Source organism: Xiphophorus hellerii, chromosome 7, assembly GCF_003331165.1.
Source record: "Xiphophorus hellerii strain 12219 chromosome 7, Xiphophorus_hellerii-4.1, whole genome shotgun sequence".
Lineage (NCBI taxonomy): Eukaryota > Metazoa > Chordata > Actinopteri > Cyprinodontiformes > Poeciliidae > Xiphophorus > Xiphophorus hellerii.
In genome coordinates, this window is record NC_045678.1 from 18,923,806 (window position 1) to 18,939,295 (window position 15,490).

General features: G+C 37.2%; 1 protein-coding gene across 1 annotated transcript in view; it reads left to right on the top strand.

Moving 5' to 3' along the window:
- The window catches only part of LOC116722780 (coiled-coil domain-containing protein 148), a 32,731-nt gene that overhangs the window by 1,487 nt on the left and 15,754 nt on the right, over positions 1-15,490 (top strand). The window contains exons 3-8 of the mRNA XM_032567072.1: positions 3,481-3,584; positions 5,011-5,102; positions 5,184-5,335; positions 8,626-8,721; positions 9,743-9,924; positions 10,267-10,405. Coding sequence (XP_032422963.1) covers positions 3,481-3,584; positions 5,011-5,102; positions 5,184-5,335; positions 8,626-8,721; positions 9,743-9,924; positions 10,267-10,405 — 765 coding nt within the window. The remainder of the gene's footprint in view (positions 1-3,480; positions 3,585-5,010; positions 5,103-5,183; positions 5,336-8,625; positions 8,722-9,742; positions 9,925-10,266; positions 10,406-15,490) is intronic.

Below are 15,490 nucleotides of genomic sequence, written 5' to 3' on the forward strand. Positions count from 1 at the left end.
GATAAGACAGTCTATGTATTCACATTCAGTCACACAGCTGAAGGGAAGCCCTTTTCAACATCTCTCTCGGTGATAACATAGAAGGTAAGTAAATGATTCTGAGTTGCTACTAGTTTGAAATATGTTTTACATTGTGGGTAATTCAAGCTGTGTTTAAAAACACTATTTTTTCTGTAAAATACACTGTAAGCCTTTGGGGTTATGTCTGTTGTATCTTGAGGTTAGGTTAAGAGAAATAGAACAAAAGCATTTTTTAAAACAGTGACTAAAAGACAAAATGTATTTATCTGTTTACTTATGATAGAGTTAAAAAAAAGAAAGACAGTGATATTCAGGGAAGGTTATCTAATCCTCTCAAGATTTCCTATACAGTAAAGCAAACTAATAATCTCTCAGCACTAAGATGTAAACAGAATGGTTGACAAGTGGCCAAGGTGCCCAGAAGGGCATCTCCATACTCCAATACCTGATTATTTGAACAAAACATAGGAAGAACTACAACAAACAATTCGCTGGGTGGAAAGAGTGGAGCATCCATGATGTTCTGCTTATCCAAGATCCATTAATTATGGAAAGGATCAGTAGGGAATCCCAGACTCTCCATCTTATTTTGGGGAATTCCAAGGTGTTTTCAGGCCATAAAGGATATGTATTGTAAATAACCGCTCCAGCAGGTTCTGGTCCTGCCCTCAGTGGGATCCAACATTACTTGCTGCAGATATGCAGTTGTCCCAAAGTGGGAATAGAAAATAGTTGGATGGATGAACTAACTGGTAAAGACAGTCAATCTGGCTCTCACAATCTATTTTCTTGTTGTATTTAAGATTCAATAGAATTTGAGCATCAATCACTGGTATTTTTTTCAAATGTAGCAATGGAAAGCAATGTGTGTTCTTTTGTGACTTATTATTACATGGCAATTGCTTTATATCTACAAAACTGTGAATATTTTGTTTTAGAACAGAACTATCTTTTGTTTTATTGGTAACATGTTTTTCCTTTTCCTCAAAGATTAAGTGTTCCTTGTGAAAAGGTCCTCTGTTGGGAAGGACATGGATTTAAACAGTACAACCTGATACTGAGGATAGATAGCTTTGGATATACACAATAATTCCACGGCTCAGTATTAAGAGGAATTTCAGTAGTACTATGAATCTGTGACAAGCTGTGGACCGGCATATTTTGTTGCTGTAGCTGCTCTTATTTGACTCAACTCAGGACAGAAAAATAAAATTACCAGATAATTTTACACTAAATTAAGGCCCATTTTGATGGATTATTTTATTTTGGTGAGATGAGATTCTTAGGTTGACATGCCATTAAATATTCTCTTCTTCACTAAGAAATGTTCACATATTGATGTCTAATCAGATTGTTTTTTGTATTAGTGAACGAAAGTGATTTAAATGCATTTAAATAAGAACAAAAACAGTTTTACTCCTGAAAACTGTATTAACAAAAATAGAATGTGTTTTCTAGCTGAAGATTAGAATATCTTACTACCTAAAATGAATAGCTGATGTTATCCTCTTTAGCTGATTCTCTAGTAGCCATCTGCCAATATCTGACATCCTTCATAGGAGAGATTTCCCCACTTACCACTTTCAGCTATGTGTTTGGTGTTACTTACATGTACAGGGTATTTCAAATCATCCAACAGTATCTTTAAAAGACAAAAATTTCATGTTGCACAGTCCAATTCTTCAAGCACCCTCTGATATATATTAGAAGTTATGGTAGATTTTATGATGGTCAGGTCCTGCTGCAGCAAAAACAATCCCAACCATGATACTTTTATTTAGGTTTCCGAGTATTTCCTTGATATGCCTTTCAGAAGTTCTGCTCTTTGTCTGCATTCTGTCCTGCCTTCATGTTTTTCTCAGAGAGCAAAGCTTTCCACAATGCCCACCTCTCATGAAAGCTAAACTTGTGTATGTATTTTTCGGACTATAAGCCGCTACTTTCCCCCCCCCCCCCCCACGCTTTGAACCACCAGGGGGCTCTTTAGCAGAAAGTGAATCATTGGAAGTCAAAATTAGAAATCAAAGAAGAAAGTGCTGATTTTTACAGTAGGTGACGGTAATGCACACCATTAAGTTGCTTGCCAACCGCCATTAAAAACAAAAAGAAGAAGAAGAAAGTGCTGATTTTCATTTAGAACAAGCACATGCTAGCAGCAGCACGTCGGAGAAATATTTTCAAACTCATACCCGCTCATCATGGAAACAACACGAAGAAGTTCATATGATGCCGCTTTTAAGTTTGAAGTCTATCGATTTGGCAGTCCAGATCGATAGCCGCAGCACGTAAGCTCAGCGTGAACGAATCCATGGTTCGGCGTTGGAAACGCAGGGCTGCGTCTTTAATAGAGGATTTATTAAAGACGCAGGACCTTGTGAAAAATCGACTCCGATGCTGTTGTTCGGGGGGGGAGTGGTGCGCCGCAGTACTCCGATGTTGTTTTGTTACTCATTCTGCTGCAAGTTGGCTCAATTTTGACGCGCAAGACGTAACCGGTAAAATCTGGTTTATGATTTTCAAAATAAAAGATCCGGAAGTAGTTCATTATTTCTTGCACGGCCCGGTACCAATTGGGATTTTTGAAAACTTTTTAGCACCTTGCAGTCTGCTTTCAGAGTGAACTTGTTTGCGGTCAGACATTTTGAAAATGTAGTTAGAATTATATTAGAAACGTGTCTATGCATGGAAAAGTGTGTGTGAACCATTTTGCTTTATTCTAACATGGATGTTAGATTAAGGATAGATGTTCAGCTGAACATGTGCACATTTCTTATGAATAAACAGCAGCCGCCTTCCAACACATAAACGGGCCATAAATTAGCACCAAAATCCTTTAGACGTCCTGTTTGTGATAAACACACTGTGCCAATGTACAGTATGTGACGCTGTGTGTGAGATTTTGTTTAGTACAATTAACCTGAATAACTGGTCTGTGCAAAACAAAACAAAAATAAAATAAAGAATGTCTGCCCTAACAGTACTCTAAAGGACGGGCCGTGATGAAAAAGCAAAAGAAATGTTGCCAGATTAAGAGTGTTGCGTCCTTCTTCCTCTCCTAATAATATGCTCCATGCATATCATGCATGTGTCTCCTTGATTATTTGAATTTTCCTCTGTTTATTTGGGGGTTTCAGCTGAATTACCTCAGCTTATGAGACTCACACATACAATTATGCTAATCAAGACAACAGTAAAATGTCTCCAGAAAAAGTTGTCATTGTACTTTGATGTAAAAGGCTTACATTTTCTTATTAAAACGTCACCCGTCTCACAGCTCGGTGTGTAAGGCTATTAATTCTAAATGTAAATTTTTGAACTCGGTTTCAAAAACTTTATGAATTCAAGGGTCAAATAAGTGGGTTTTTTTCCCCCTCCAGGTTATGAGTTATAGACATTTAAAAGCAAGAATCCCCTTTAAGGACTCTCTTTTCTTCTTGTGGAATAAACCTTGTCTTATAGGTTCAGAAGACGTGCAATGCAGCCAAGGCAACCAAGGAGAGCTCCTTATTACGACAGCACCGGCAGGTGTGGAGCAGAGAATGCCCCAGGCTGCAAAAAGCTGAGTAAGTACCCACTATAACTGCTTGTCATTATCTGCTGCAGTTTTCTGAATCAGCTTCTCGCACAAAGAAACCATTCCGCTTAAGCTCCTATTGCACCCGCATAGAAATCTGCATGACAAAGATGGGGGTGTTTAAAAAAGAGGGAACCAAGTCAGACTGCAGAAGAAGAAAAATAGGCCCATGGGGGAAAGAAGTAGAGAGGCTTAAGTTGATTTCTTGATGGAGTTTAAGGGTTGAATTGAGGTAGTGGAGTGACCAGGAGAAGTAGGAGGTAATAGTTGTGTCATCTCATGGGAAACTTTGTCTGCCCTTCTCTGTGTTGAAGCAGCAGTGGGTGATCAGGACCTAGAAGTGTCCTGCCTTGTGAAGTGAGAAGGGCAGTGTTAGCTCTGGGGTGCAGCTTGTTTGGCTGTGTGATGACTGTGTCTGAGCCAACCAAGGTTAATGATATACACAACTATGAGCCTCAGTAATGAGCCATCTAGATATGCCACTTTTCATCCCTCCACACATACACAGAATACCTTGTGAAAGCTACATTGTCACATTGAACACTGGTAAATAAATTGCCATGGTTACCATGTCCTTTCTCACACAGTCATAACAACCCTAAGGCCAGCTGCTAAAAAGCCAGCATTCGTGGGTAATTTCCACCACAGGCCATTTAAGTTCAATTCGTACCAGAGCTACAAGACACCCTATCTGAAAAACCTTCAGTGAAAGTCCATTATTCTTGTGTGATGGATGTTTCTAACTTCTCATCTCTCCACAAACCCTGTCATAAGCAGGAGCGCAGAACATTTTGGAAAGTTCAACACATTCTTTTTTGAGAGTTTTGTATTATGCTATCAGAAACAATTACCAAACTACAAATGAAATCTGTATAAAAATTCTTGCACTCTTTCTGGCATCTAAGTAAGGATTTTTTTTCCTACTTGCCCTATCTGTGTAATATATTCCAGGATGAATGTTTACAATTAACAAAAAGGCAATAAATTAAAAAAGAGAAACCAATTTTAATCTTGCCCTATGCTGAATTGAAATCATGGTGTCATATAGACAGTGATACATGCTTTATAAAAGGTGCCCATCGATGGATCCATCCATGGCAGCCTAACGGTACTGCCCTCTGCCAGTTGCTAGCTGACCTTTACTTGGCTAAACACACAAGGGTGTGGGACCACTATGTAGCTCGTAAATCATTCTGTGCTGGATTCACTTGACATTTTTGAGGTTGTTCTATCATTTATTTGAGAGGAAAAAAAATGAATGTTCATTTCAGGTGTTTTACCCGTTTTATCACAGTGTCTTTGTGAAACCTCATGGTATATATTTATAGATGTCATGAGGTTTTTTCTTGTCCTACATTTGAACTGAGTGTCTTTAGTGGATATGAACTGACTTTTCTCTTTCTTCTGCAAAACAGGGAGCAGGCAGAGGATGATATCCGTGGCTTCTTTAATGAGATCAAGCCAAATGATATAACAGACACTGCCATCTTCATACTTCAGAAATACGGTAAGTCACATTAACTGTCCTTTTCTGTATGTAAATATACAGTATATATATATTTCATGGGTATATATTTTTGCTGTTCAGGGCAGTCTCTTGAAAGGGAACGGAAAGAATTCAGAGTAGCTACTGTTGTGCCTCTGTATCAGCTCAAAGATGACCTGTGCTTCAGGCTGGGCAAAATGGAGGATCAGCAGCTCATTGAACGCATGTCAGACTGGGAACAAGTAAAGCAACAGGTATGTCTCAGATGTGGCATGAAGATACAACTGGATGTCTGCAATTTAGTCACAGCAACCTTTAAAAAGGCTGGCTTTACAAGATCTGTATTTATCACAGACTGGCAAAATTTCTTAAGAGATTGAAAAAAGATTTTTGTCCATCAGTTAAATTAAATAAAATTGAATTTAGCAACTTTTGGTTTTATGTAGCTGTATTTATTTACTTAGTTTGTACACTGCATTTTAGAGACATATTGACTCTGCTGGTAGAAAACTGTCCGTCCTATACATCCAGCAAAGTTCAGACTCTCTCTTTTTCACAAACTGAACTCAACTTGTGCACTGGAGTAACTATTCATGAAACCATTCATGAAACCCTTGTTGTTGTTTTTAGCTACAGTATTTACGGTGCTAAAGTCATAATTTCTTTGTTTGAGTCCCAAGAGCTTGTGGTTGGCTCTAGAGATGAATGGTAGGCTTAAGGCATAAGGAATGGTTTTTAAAGACAGACCACTTTGACTCAACTGTTTACCAGACATATTATCTACTTTGTGTTGCTCACTTCTACTTGTTTCGTTCCCATGGGGTCCTGTTCTCTTGTTAGTTGACTGCCCACATTAACACAGCCAGTTTGACTCCTGTTTTTAAACAAGGAAGAAAAGTTGCTATGCAAGTAAGCATCTCCTTCTGATTCTTTTAGAATGAAAATTCAAAAGTCTAGAAATTTTCAGATGTTATTAGAATTGAGTGATATACTTTACAGCATATAATCAGTACACTTTGACTTTACTGGTTGGTTAATACATTTAAGACTGAAAGTCTATGACATGCATGGTATAGTTGGTTTTAATGGACAAAATCAGTTTTTGATATGAAGAGCGTGTTACTAATTACAAAATCCATTCATTCTGTAGGATGTCCAGTGAAACCTTAGTTCTTAGAATGGTTAGACCCCACTATTTTAATGGGATTTGTATTTCTTTGCATACAGATGGTATGCTTGGTGATCATATTGAACATTTTACTTATTTCATAATACATCTTCATGCTTTATGCATTCATTAAACACAAAAGAATTGTTTTCTTTTATATTTTCTTTTTGTTTCTCCAACCCTTCTCCTACTTGCACACCAAATACCATTGCATGAATATGTACATCATTCTTTGTTCAGTTTCTTTAAATCATGTACATCTATCTCATATTGCCATTCATGACTTTATGATGAGTGAAATTTGCGAGGTTAAATGTAATGTTGTGCAACATGGCAGAATGCAATTTGCAGGCACTGTGTGTGAAATTAAAGTTGACAAAAATTGAATCAGTGATGTACCCGGTGATTAAATTCTAAAAATTTAGTTATCATAAGTAAAAGGTGGTGGCCATGCACCTAAATTACATAGTCCTGCATCAGGACTATGTCTTACAAAAGTCTTTGCAGATGTCTTGTTGCATCTACAAATGTCAGTATATTTTATGGATTTTATGTTATGGACTAACCATAAAGTAGTTCAGAATAAAAAAAGCAATATTTGATCTGTCTTTACTCTGATATGTCTTAATAAAATCCAAACCATTGCAATCAGAAGTCATCAAATCAATGAAGTCCAGCCATATGTAATTTCCTACCTGTATAAATCCAGCTATTCTGTGAAGGCCTTGGATGACCATTTGAGAGCAGTAGTGAACAAACACCATCATGGGGATGAAAGAACACAGTGGAGTAAGCAATATAATACTTCAAATATTTGGGTATTTCATTGAGGACTGTTTTGCTTATCCTCTGAAAATGGAACAAGTAAGACAAACTACAGAAGACTGTCCATCTGAACTGGGCAAATGACAGGCTGGACAAAAACAACCGTAATCAGAGAAGCTGCCAAGACACCCATGGCTACTCTGGAGCTGCTTATGAGCTCCACAGCTACACTTAGTGGAAGGGTGACAAAATGAAGGATGTCCTTGGAAAAAAAGCTGAAATAATTATTGCTTTCAGTTTTGTCATAAGCCATCTAGGGGACACATTAACATACAAGTGAAACTAGCATTAAACATTTTGGGCTACATGGAAAACACCACCAATTAGCTTAAATATAATTTCCATAGTGAAGCATGGCAGTTGCAGCACCATGCGGTGAGAATGGAAGAACAGACCAACTGGTATGAGTAAATGACAAGATAGAGTTAAATTTAAATAAAATATAACCCGTTAGAGACTGCTAAAAACTTAAAACTATGGTTAACCCCTTCTTTTAGAGCAACAGCGCAAGCCATAAAGCCAGAGTTACCATGCAATGAATGAGATAAAGGATTTATGAGAATAAATGTCAGTTGTATCCATCTGCTGTTGTTTCAATCTGATGGAGTTTCCACTTTTTTGCAAATAATGGTGAGTAGATATTTCAGTGTCTAGGTAACCAAAGCAGGAAGAGACATAACCCAAAAGACTTGTAGCTGTAATTACTGAGGAAAGTGGCTTTACAAAGCCTTACTGAACAGATATACATATAATTTTTATTTGGAAAATATTTGAAAAACCACATATTATTAATACACCATTATGATGCACTATTTTAAGTCTATTATTTAAAAAGAAAATCAGTACAATTCTGAGTTAAAATTTTTACATTTTGAAAAAATTTTGTTTATCGGGCAGTAGTACTTTTGTGAGGCACAGATAGAAATGGGTGCATTTAACCTAAATGGTAAATTGACTAAATGTAAATATTGTTTTTTAGTTAACCAGTTCTTTTGCATAGCTCTATTATCCATATACCTGTAGGAAACTAGGGGTTCAGTGTTTTGCCTTAAGGTACTCTGACATGTGGAAGCAGCTGGAATTGAACTCAGAATCTTCCGGCTGCCAGATGACTTCCATGGAGCTCACTTAATTTGAATTTGTTCAGTATTTATACAGTCGGAGATGTTGACACCATTTGGGTATTCCCTCCCGCAGCCAAACAACTGAGCAAATCAATGCAATTTATGAATATTATCTTCTTGTAATTTCTCCTTTATGACAGAAAAATACGACCCATTCATGCGCCCTGTTCTAAGTGTCTGTTTCCATTCGAAGAACATATGAATCATTTTAGAAAACAAGCAGTTACTGATTAGGTCCCATCAGTGAATCGTTCCATCAGTTTTTCCAATTCTAAATGTAGAATGATTTAAGCTGAGAAATCTTTTAAACACTGTTGTTACTAAATTAATGATTAGATTTAGTTACACACCTAATCAATGTTTTTATTGACTGCATGAATAAAAATAAATCACCAATATTTTCTATGTGTCACTCTTGAATTGCCAGATCAATTTTGTGAAAGACCAACAAATAGATGTAATTGCAAAGCTTAATGCAGAGTACCAGGACATAGAGCAGCAGATCAAGGACCTTGGCTTTGAGGTATGTTTATTACTGCCTGTTAGGCTGTTTCTCAGTTAATCACCATTTTCCATACGGTGTATACGTTACATCTGCTGGACAGCAAGTGAATTTTGACAAATTTTAGAGTTTTGAAAATGTGGACAGTATTGGACATAAAAGCAGTATGAAAAGAGTATTAAGGTTTTCCATCAGTTGACACACTCACATTTACAGTGAAAGAGAGCTTGTTGTGATTGTGACCCGTCAGCTCGGGCTGATCACTCCCTTAGACCAACAATAAATTATAACCACATGATTATTCACCTTTCAAAGTTTAGTAATGTAATTACTATGCAAAACATGGAACTCTGAAAATTAAATCTGGGAAAACATTGTAAAAAAACTAAAGTAATTGAACTCTATATTTAGGTAGGCCACTGAAGGCAGGCATTGGCATTTTTCACAATATATTACTAAAACTGTGTCTTATTTCAGTTTTTATGTTTTTCTCTGCTTGTTGAATTTTAGGTTCAATTTAGTTATTTTGTTTATTTGTGGATGAAAGGAGCTAAGTCATGTTTTAAGACCTAAATGATTGGGCAAATTTATTAAAACTGGATTTACTAATTAATAGTTATTCTAATTCTTTGGGCTAATCTTGAAATGAGATTTGAGAATAAGTGCTCTGCTTTGTTCTGAGATTCAGGACACATTGTTTTAGTTTCACATTCATGACAGTTTTACTCTGCATCAAAGAGATTTTGCTAATTAAAGGCACTGTTCTTTCTTTTATAATTTTTTTGTTGGAAAATATTTCCACCGTTAATTAAAGGAATGTTTGTATCTGAAAAACCCATTCTTCCTGTTACAGTAGTCAAATGGGTTAAAATTTTTATTTTCCAAAGCACATATTCAATTTCTTATTTTCCTTTTTTTTTTAAACCTAAACAAAGAATACAGCTAAATGTATCTAACTATACAAACATTAACATACTTGGACATCATAAAAATATGTGATTGAACAGAAAAACATTAGGTTGATTTTTTTTTTTCTTCTCAGAAATACTATATTGGTACTCCATATATTGTGGTGAGATCAGAAACCATTCCTGAGGAGGTTTTGAATGCAGACTGCCCTTATCCAGAGCTGAAGGACTCTCTGATCCAGGCCTTCCAGTCCCTCTCAGAGAGGTTCCAGGACAAACTCCAGAGGCTGACGAAGCAGCTGCAAGAAAATGACATGTAAGTACAGTTGTATTTTTTTTCTGATATGAAATAGGTTTAAAAATCCAACTGTTCTGATCCTGATCCTGTTAACTTCTTATTTGGTAAATATGTGGAAATGCAGAATTTGTTGAACTCCACAGAATAAAGTGAAGAACGTCTGTACTGACATTGTGACTTTTCTCCGTGTTATGCTGCTGATTAAGACGAGGTTTCCTCCCCAGGTGGTTGATTATACAAATCTGCTTAATACTTTATACCATCTGGTACAATAGCTTTTTTGTACTGGTGCAGTGTTGCAATTTATGTGTTAGTGCTGTTTGAAGTAGCAGTGGTATTTCTGTGTTAAACTTGTTTCAGGTGCTGTGACTGGAGTCCAAATGACCATCAACGTTTCCAGTTCACAATGTCTATGTACACTCATGATGTACCGAACTACAGAGCACTTCGCATTGACATGCTGCAGAGACAGTTCCCTGACAGGACACGACTCGAACTGGTTAGTTTTTTTTTGGATCTACTTAAAGAATATTGCCAAGTTCATTTGGCTTCCGATTCGATCCCATTATCTCTATTTAAATAAAATTGAGATTTTATTTAAATCTCAATTTTAAATAAAATTGAGATTTTTATCTCAATTCAGCCAAAGTTTGGATTATTTGCATTTTGACCAACTGCCAATTCTTCAACATATTCTCAAAATGTAAAATATTACTCAGAATTATCTCAATGAACACAATATCTTCAGGATGTAAACTTTGTCCCTGCTTTGTAGCTTTTATTACCATTTCAAATAACGGGTTTTGGTCTAAAAATATAGATTCAACCGAGAAAGTGTGAGGATTTTATGAACTACGGGACATTGGTTTTGTGCTTATATTAGGATGTGTCAGTATTTGCTTTTCATATTTAGTTCAATTCTTGAGATGTATTTTTATATAGTGCTTAGTGGCAGTCTCTAGGTGTGGTTCTTTGAATATTTTAAACTTCAAATTTCCCACTCGTGGTGTTAATAAAGAATAATATTTCAGTTCTTATCTATTTTGTCTCTTCAAATTTGTTGTTGTGGATCTTGATCATTTCTCCTGTTGGTTTGTGTCTCGGGATTGTTACATTTCTGCTTCCTTGTTTCCCAAGTTTCCAGTATATTCTAAGAGCCATTTTTCCCCATTTGTTTTTTGTTTGTTGTCGGAAGTGGGAAATTCCCCGTCTCCCAGTCAGAAAAATCAACTGGAAAACCCTCCTGTTGGGAAAGTGGTAGTTTCAGTAGTAAACTGTGATGGAAACATGTTTATGTAAGATTGTGTCACGTAGCACCTGCAACTCTAAAATGAACAAATGAACAATGATGTTTGCTTGGTAATAGGTCGACTTGAGCCTAGCTATGTTGAAAGCCCGACTTCACCAGCTATGTTAGCAGTTACGTTAACTCAACTGTGATGTCAAACCATGTTCCGACTTCTGAGGTAACTGGAATACAGCATCAGTTAAACTTCAGATACTTGACTTCCCTCACATCTGCACTCAGTTTCTAATCAACCACCTGCTCCTTGTTCAGCAATCAACTCTCCTGCATAAAAATATCTCAGTCAGAGAGCTATTTTTCATATCCTCCTGCAACCTGTCTGTTTCTATGCAATTCCTGTGTGGTACATTAATGTGGATTCACACCTGGACTTTGGGTTTTTCCTTATTTTTAAGTAAACTTTTAACTTTCACCTCCAACTGACAGAGGGAATGCCACGGCTTGTGCCTAATGTATTCTGTTGCAAATAAAAAAAAGTCACATAACCTGCATTTATAATCTTTATATATTGATGCAGTCATTTGCAGATGCCACTCTCTCACCCCTATCCTGACCCGCTCTGTCAGAAGCAGCTCTCCAGTGTGAGTCCCAGTCTCCCTGATCAATGTAGCTCAGCACCCTGAACTGAGATAAGCCTAGACAATGATCCGCTCAGCACGCTGCAGGATGTGCCATGTCACACACTGTGGACGGCTGGCTCTAGCCACCGCCTCGTATCGCCATGACAACCGCCAGGCCCTCTCTCCTCCCCTTGCCCGCACCCAGAGACCTGTCGTCATATCAGTTCCAGCTGGGTACCGCATTTAGAGCTGTGATCATTCAGCCTCGCGGGTGTTGCGCGAGGGAGGAGACATGTCTTTCACTGCGCTCTGCACTTTCCAGCTCTGACTCCACCTAACTCAGCTACAGTATTAGTCATAATTTAACTGACTTGCTAATCAGTGTGGGCATAGATTGATTTTGTGAAACCCCTCTGATTAGATGTATAGATCAGGTTTTTTAATAGCTTTTAATTTATGTAATTTAGAGAGACTTTTTTCTGATGTCTGGGTAAATATGAATAGATCAGTATCTATAAACCTCTACAGGTGATTGTTTAGTTCCACTGAACTTCTGTGAGTGTGTTTGGTTATGTTCAATAAACAACAGCTTGCAAAACTATTCACACCCCTCGAACTTCTACTGGGAACATTGGTAAACAAACATCATCATGAAGAGCAAGGAACACAGAAGACAGTTTAGAGACGAAGTTGCGTAGAACATTGAAGCAGGCTTAAATAAGTAAAAATTTGAAAAAATGTCATTCTTTAGATGTGCAAAGAAATACCCGCAGTTTATGTATAATACATAGCACATGATGAAGATTTGCATTTTGCGAGTGTCTTGCTGACATGAAGTTGAACCAATCTCTGAGGTTTTATTGTCAGGTGATTTGACTTATGCTCACTTTGTCAAGAACTCCCTCTTCTGGATGGGGTATTTTATTGTCTTTCATGTCATAAGGTGTCATATGCAAAATGTTATCAGCTTTTGTGTGAGCGACCAAGTTAGGTAGAAGGTAATAAATGTGTTTCCACCACAGCTTACTACTGAAACAGAATCCTGGAAGACAATTTGTTTCTGTCGGCACAAGAACTATGGCTTCAGAGAGCCCCCCCCAGTGAAACAATGTAAAACATCCAGCTAAATCTACACAAAAAGGCTTTGCAGAAAACAAGGTGGATGTTCTGAGAAGCCCAGTTGAAGTCCTTCTCATTTTTGCTGTTTCCCACAGCAGCTAACTGGATTATTAATAGCTTTGTTCTTTTCCAATTTCCCATAAAGTGCATATTTTTAGGGTACATGGCACATTACTGTTGAGATTCTCCCATCTCAGCTGTAGCTCTCTGTAGCTCCTCCAGAGTTAACACAGGTCTCTGGGTTGCTTTTCTGGTTAACTCTTGCCCAGCCTGTCAATTTAGGAATACACAATCCATATATTCCCATTGGTTTATGGAAATACAGTATATATCCTATGAATCCATCATCTTCATATGATAGATTTAACAGCGCTTGGTGGACTATTCAAACTTCGGATATTGTTTTATATGCTGTGTGTTCTCTGATTACTTTATTAAACATCTAAGACCTTCACAGGTGAGTTTAAAAAAAATAATGTTTAGGTATCCTCTGACAGAAGATTTAAGGTATCAGTGTAAAAGGGGTAATCATAAATGCAAGTTTTGTTGTTTATTTGTAAAAAAAAAAAAAAAGTGAAAACCATGTCCAATTCTCCTTACTCCTCACAATTATGCGCTTCTTTGTGTCACATAAATAAATTCTTTGTATTACGTAAAATTCCAATAAATTATATTGAATTTATTAGCTGAAAGAGAAAGATTGTGAAAAACATTTACGAGGCACTTTGTGCTTCTATATATATATTTGATTCTGTTCCCTCATTCTTTCTCTTTTCTGGACAACTAAGACATCACGGATGTAGCAGAATTTCACAGATGAAATGTGGATCACTGAAGCAAAGTGTTGCCACACTTCAAGTGTGTAGAGAAGACTCTGTACAGCTCGATGCATCCTTATGCCATAACTGACCTCAATAGACAACCTGTATGCATGGACACAGAGAGGCTGTACATAAACCATGTGTCTTTATTTTAATTTGTGTCTTTGTGTTAATTTATGTCTTCATGCTCATTGCATCTAGAAACACAGGTTAAAACAGGTATGGTGAAGGAGAGGGCAAGACTGAAGAATAAAAAGGTGAATCTTTGAAAGTTGCACATTAATAAACAAGATTCGCATGACCAATCCTGCCACTTCTGTTGCGACGGCGGGTCTGTCAGCTCACTCATTTTCAATAAAACCAGTCAGCCGTCTAATGCCTTCACACTGTCAGTTAGCTGCTATTAGTCCATAGATGAATATCATTCCCTCTGTTCCAATGAGGCAGCCAAGTGGTGCAGCCTCTGAGTGTGCTGACACAATGATGAATAGCTATGGGCAGTCCTCACACCGAAAAGAACTCTTTTCCTTCAGAACATTTCACAGCCAGGAGAGAGGGATGGTCTTCTATCCCTGCAGAGCTAGATCAGGCACAAAGGTTTCCCTGTGGTAATGCTGCCTTTAGTGTAGACAGTGTGTCATGCAAGAATGTTTGTGAAATTTTTGCAACGCATCATAAATTTGGTGCATAATGCAGAACAAGTAGGATTTGGCTGCAGTGACTCAGGTTTTATTGTCTTCTTCAGCATTATCTTAAAAAAAATCATATAGGAATACTCCTTGTGTTCTCCCATGTTATTTGCTCTCTTCTTGTTTCCTAATTTTTTTGGAAACATTTGCTTTAGATTATCGAGACATTTTTGATATCAGACAAAGATAACCTGTGTAAAATGATCTAAACCAAACTTGGATTCATGTGGAAATATAACTTTCCCCCTTAAATGAATAGATTTACTAAACTTTCTTAAGTTTCACCTGCTGTTTAGATAGAACATGTCTGGCAACGAGGTAGGCTAAAAGGTCACAGAAAGACACACGTCATGCCAAAATCTAAAGAAATTCGAAAACAGATTTAAGCCTGGAACAACGTCTAAAATACTGCAGGCCTCATTTACTGCAGTATAAAGTCAGCATTCATCATTCAACGATAGGACAATGGGCAAAATTGGGAGAGCTCCCTGTTAAAAATAAAAAAGAACACGAGGCCCTTGTCATGATTCCTAAAAAAACTTCCTGATAATCCCCAATATTTTTAATAAAGCATTCTCTGGAATAGTGATGCATCCGGTGTAAAACTCGACAGTGTTTATGTTAAAAAAAACCCCCAACATCATACAGACAATCAAACATTGGGGTCATTCAGTCAAACCAATCGACTTTAGGTGGATGTAGTTACAGTGAAGAAGGTCAGTTTTCTGTCTAAAAACACATAATAAATATAATTACGACACAATTAAAAGTGACTCGGTGCTCAATACTTTAAAATATCAATTGTGTAGGACGGCATTGCTGTTTAAGGATCTGGATCACTTGATTGACGGAACTTTAAATTCTGCTTTATAGCTGAAACATCTGGCACAGAACATCCAACCAGTTTGTCAGCCAAGTTGTGCTCAAGTGCAGCAGGACATTATCTAAAGTACACAAGAAAAATCACATCTTAGTACCTGCAAAACGTCAAGTGAAGGTTTTGGGGTGGCCTAGGTAAAGTCCAAAATTCCTTCATAGTGATGTGAAAGTACCACAAACAGTTGAATATTGTTATTCCAAACAGGTGGG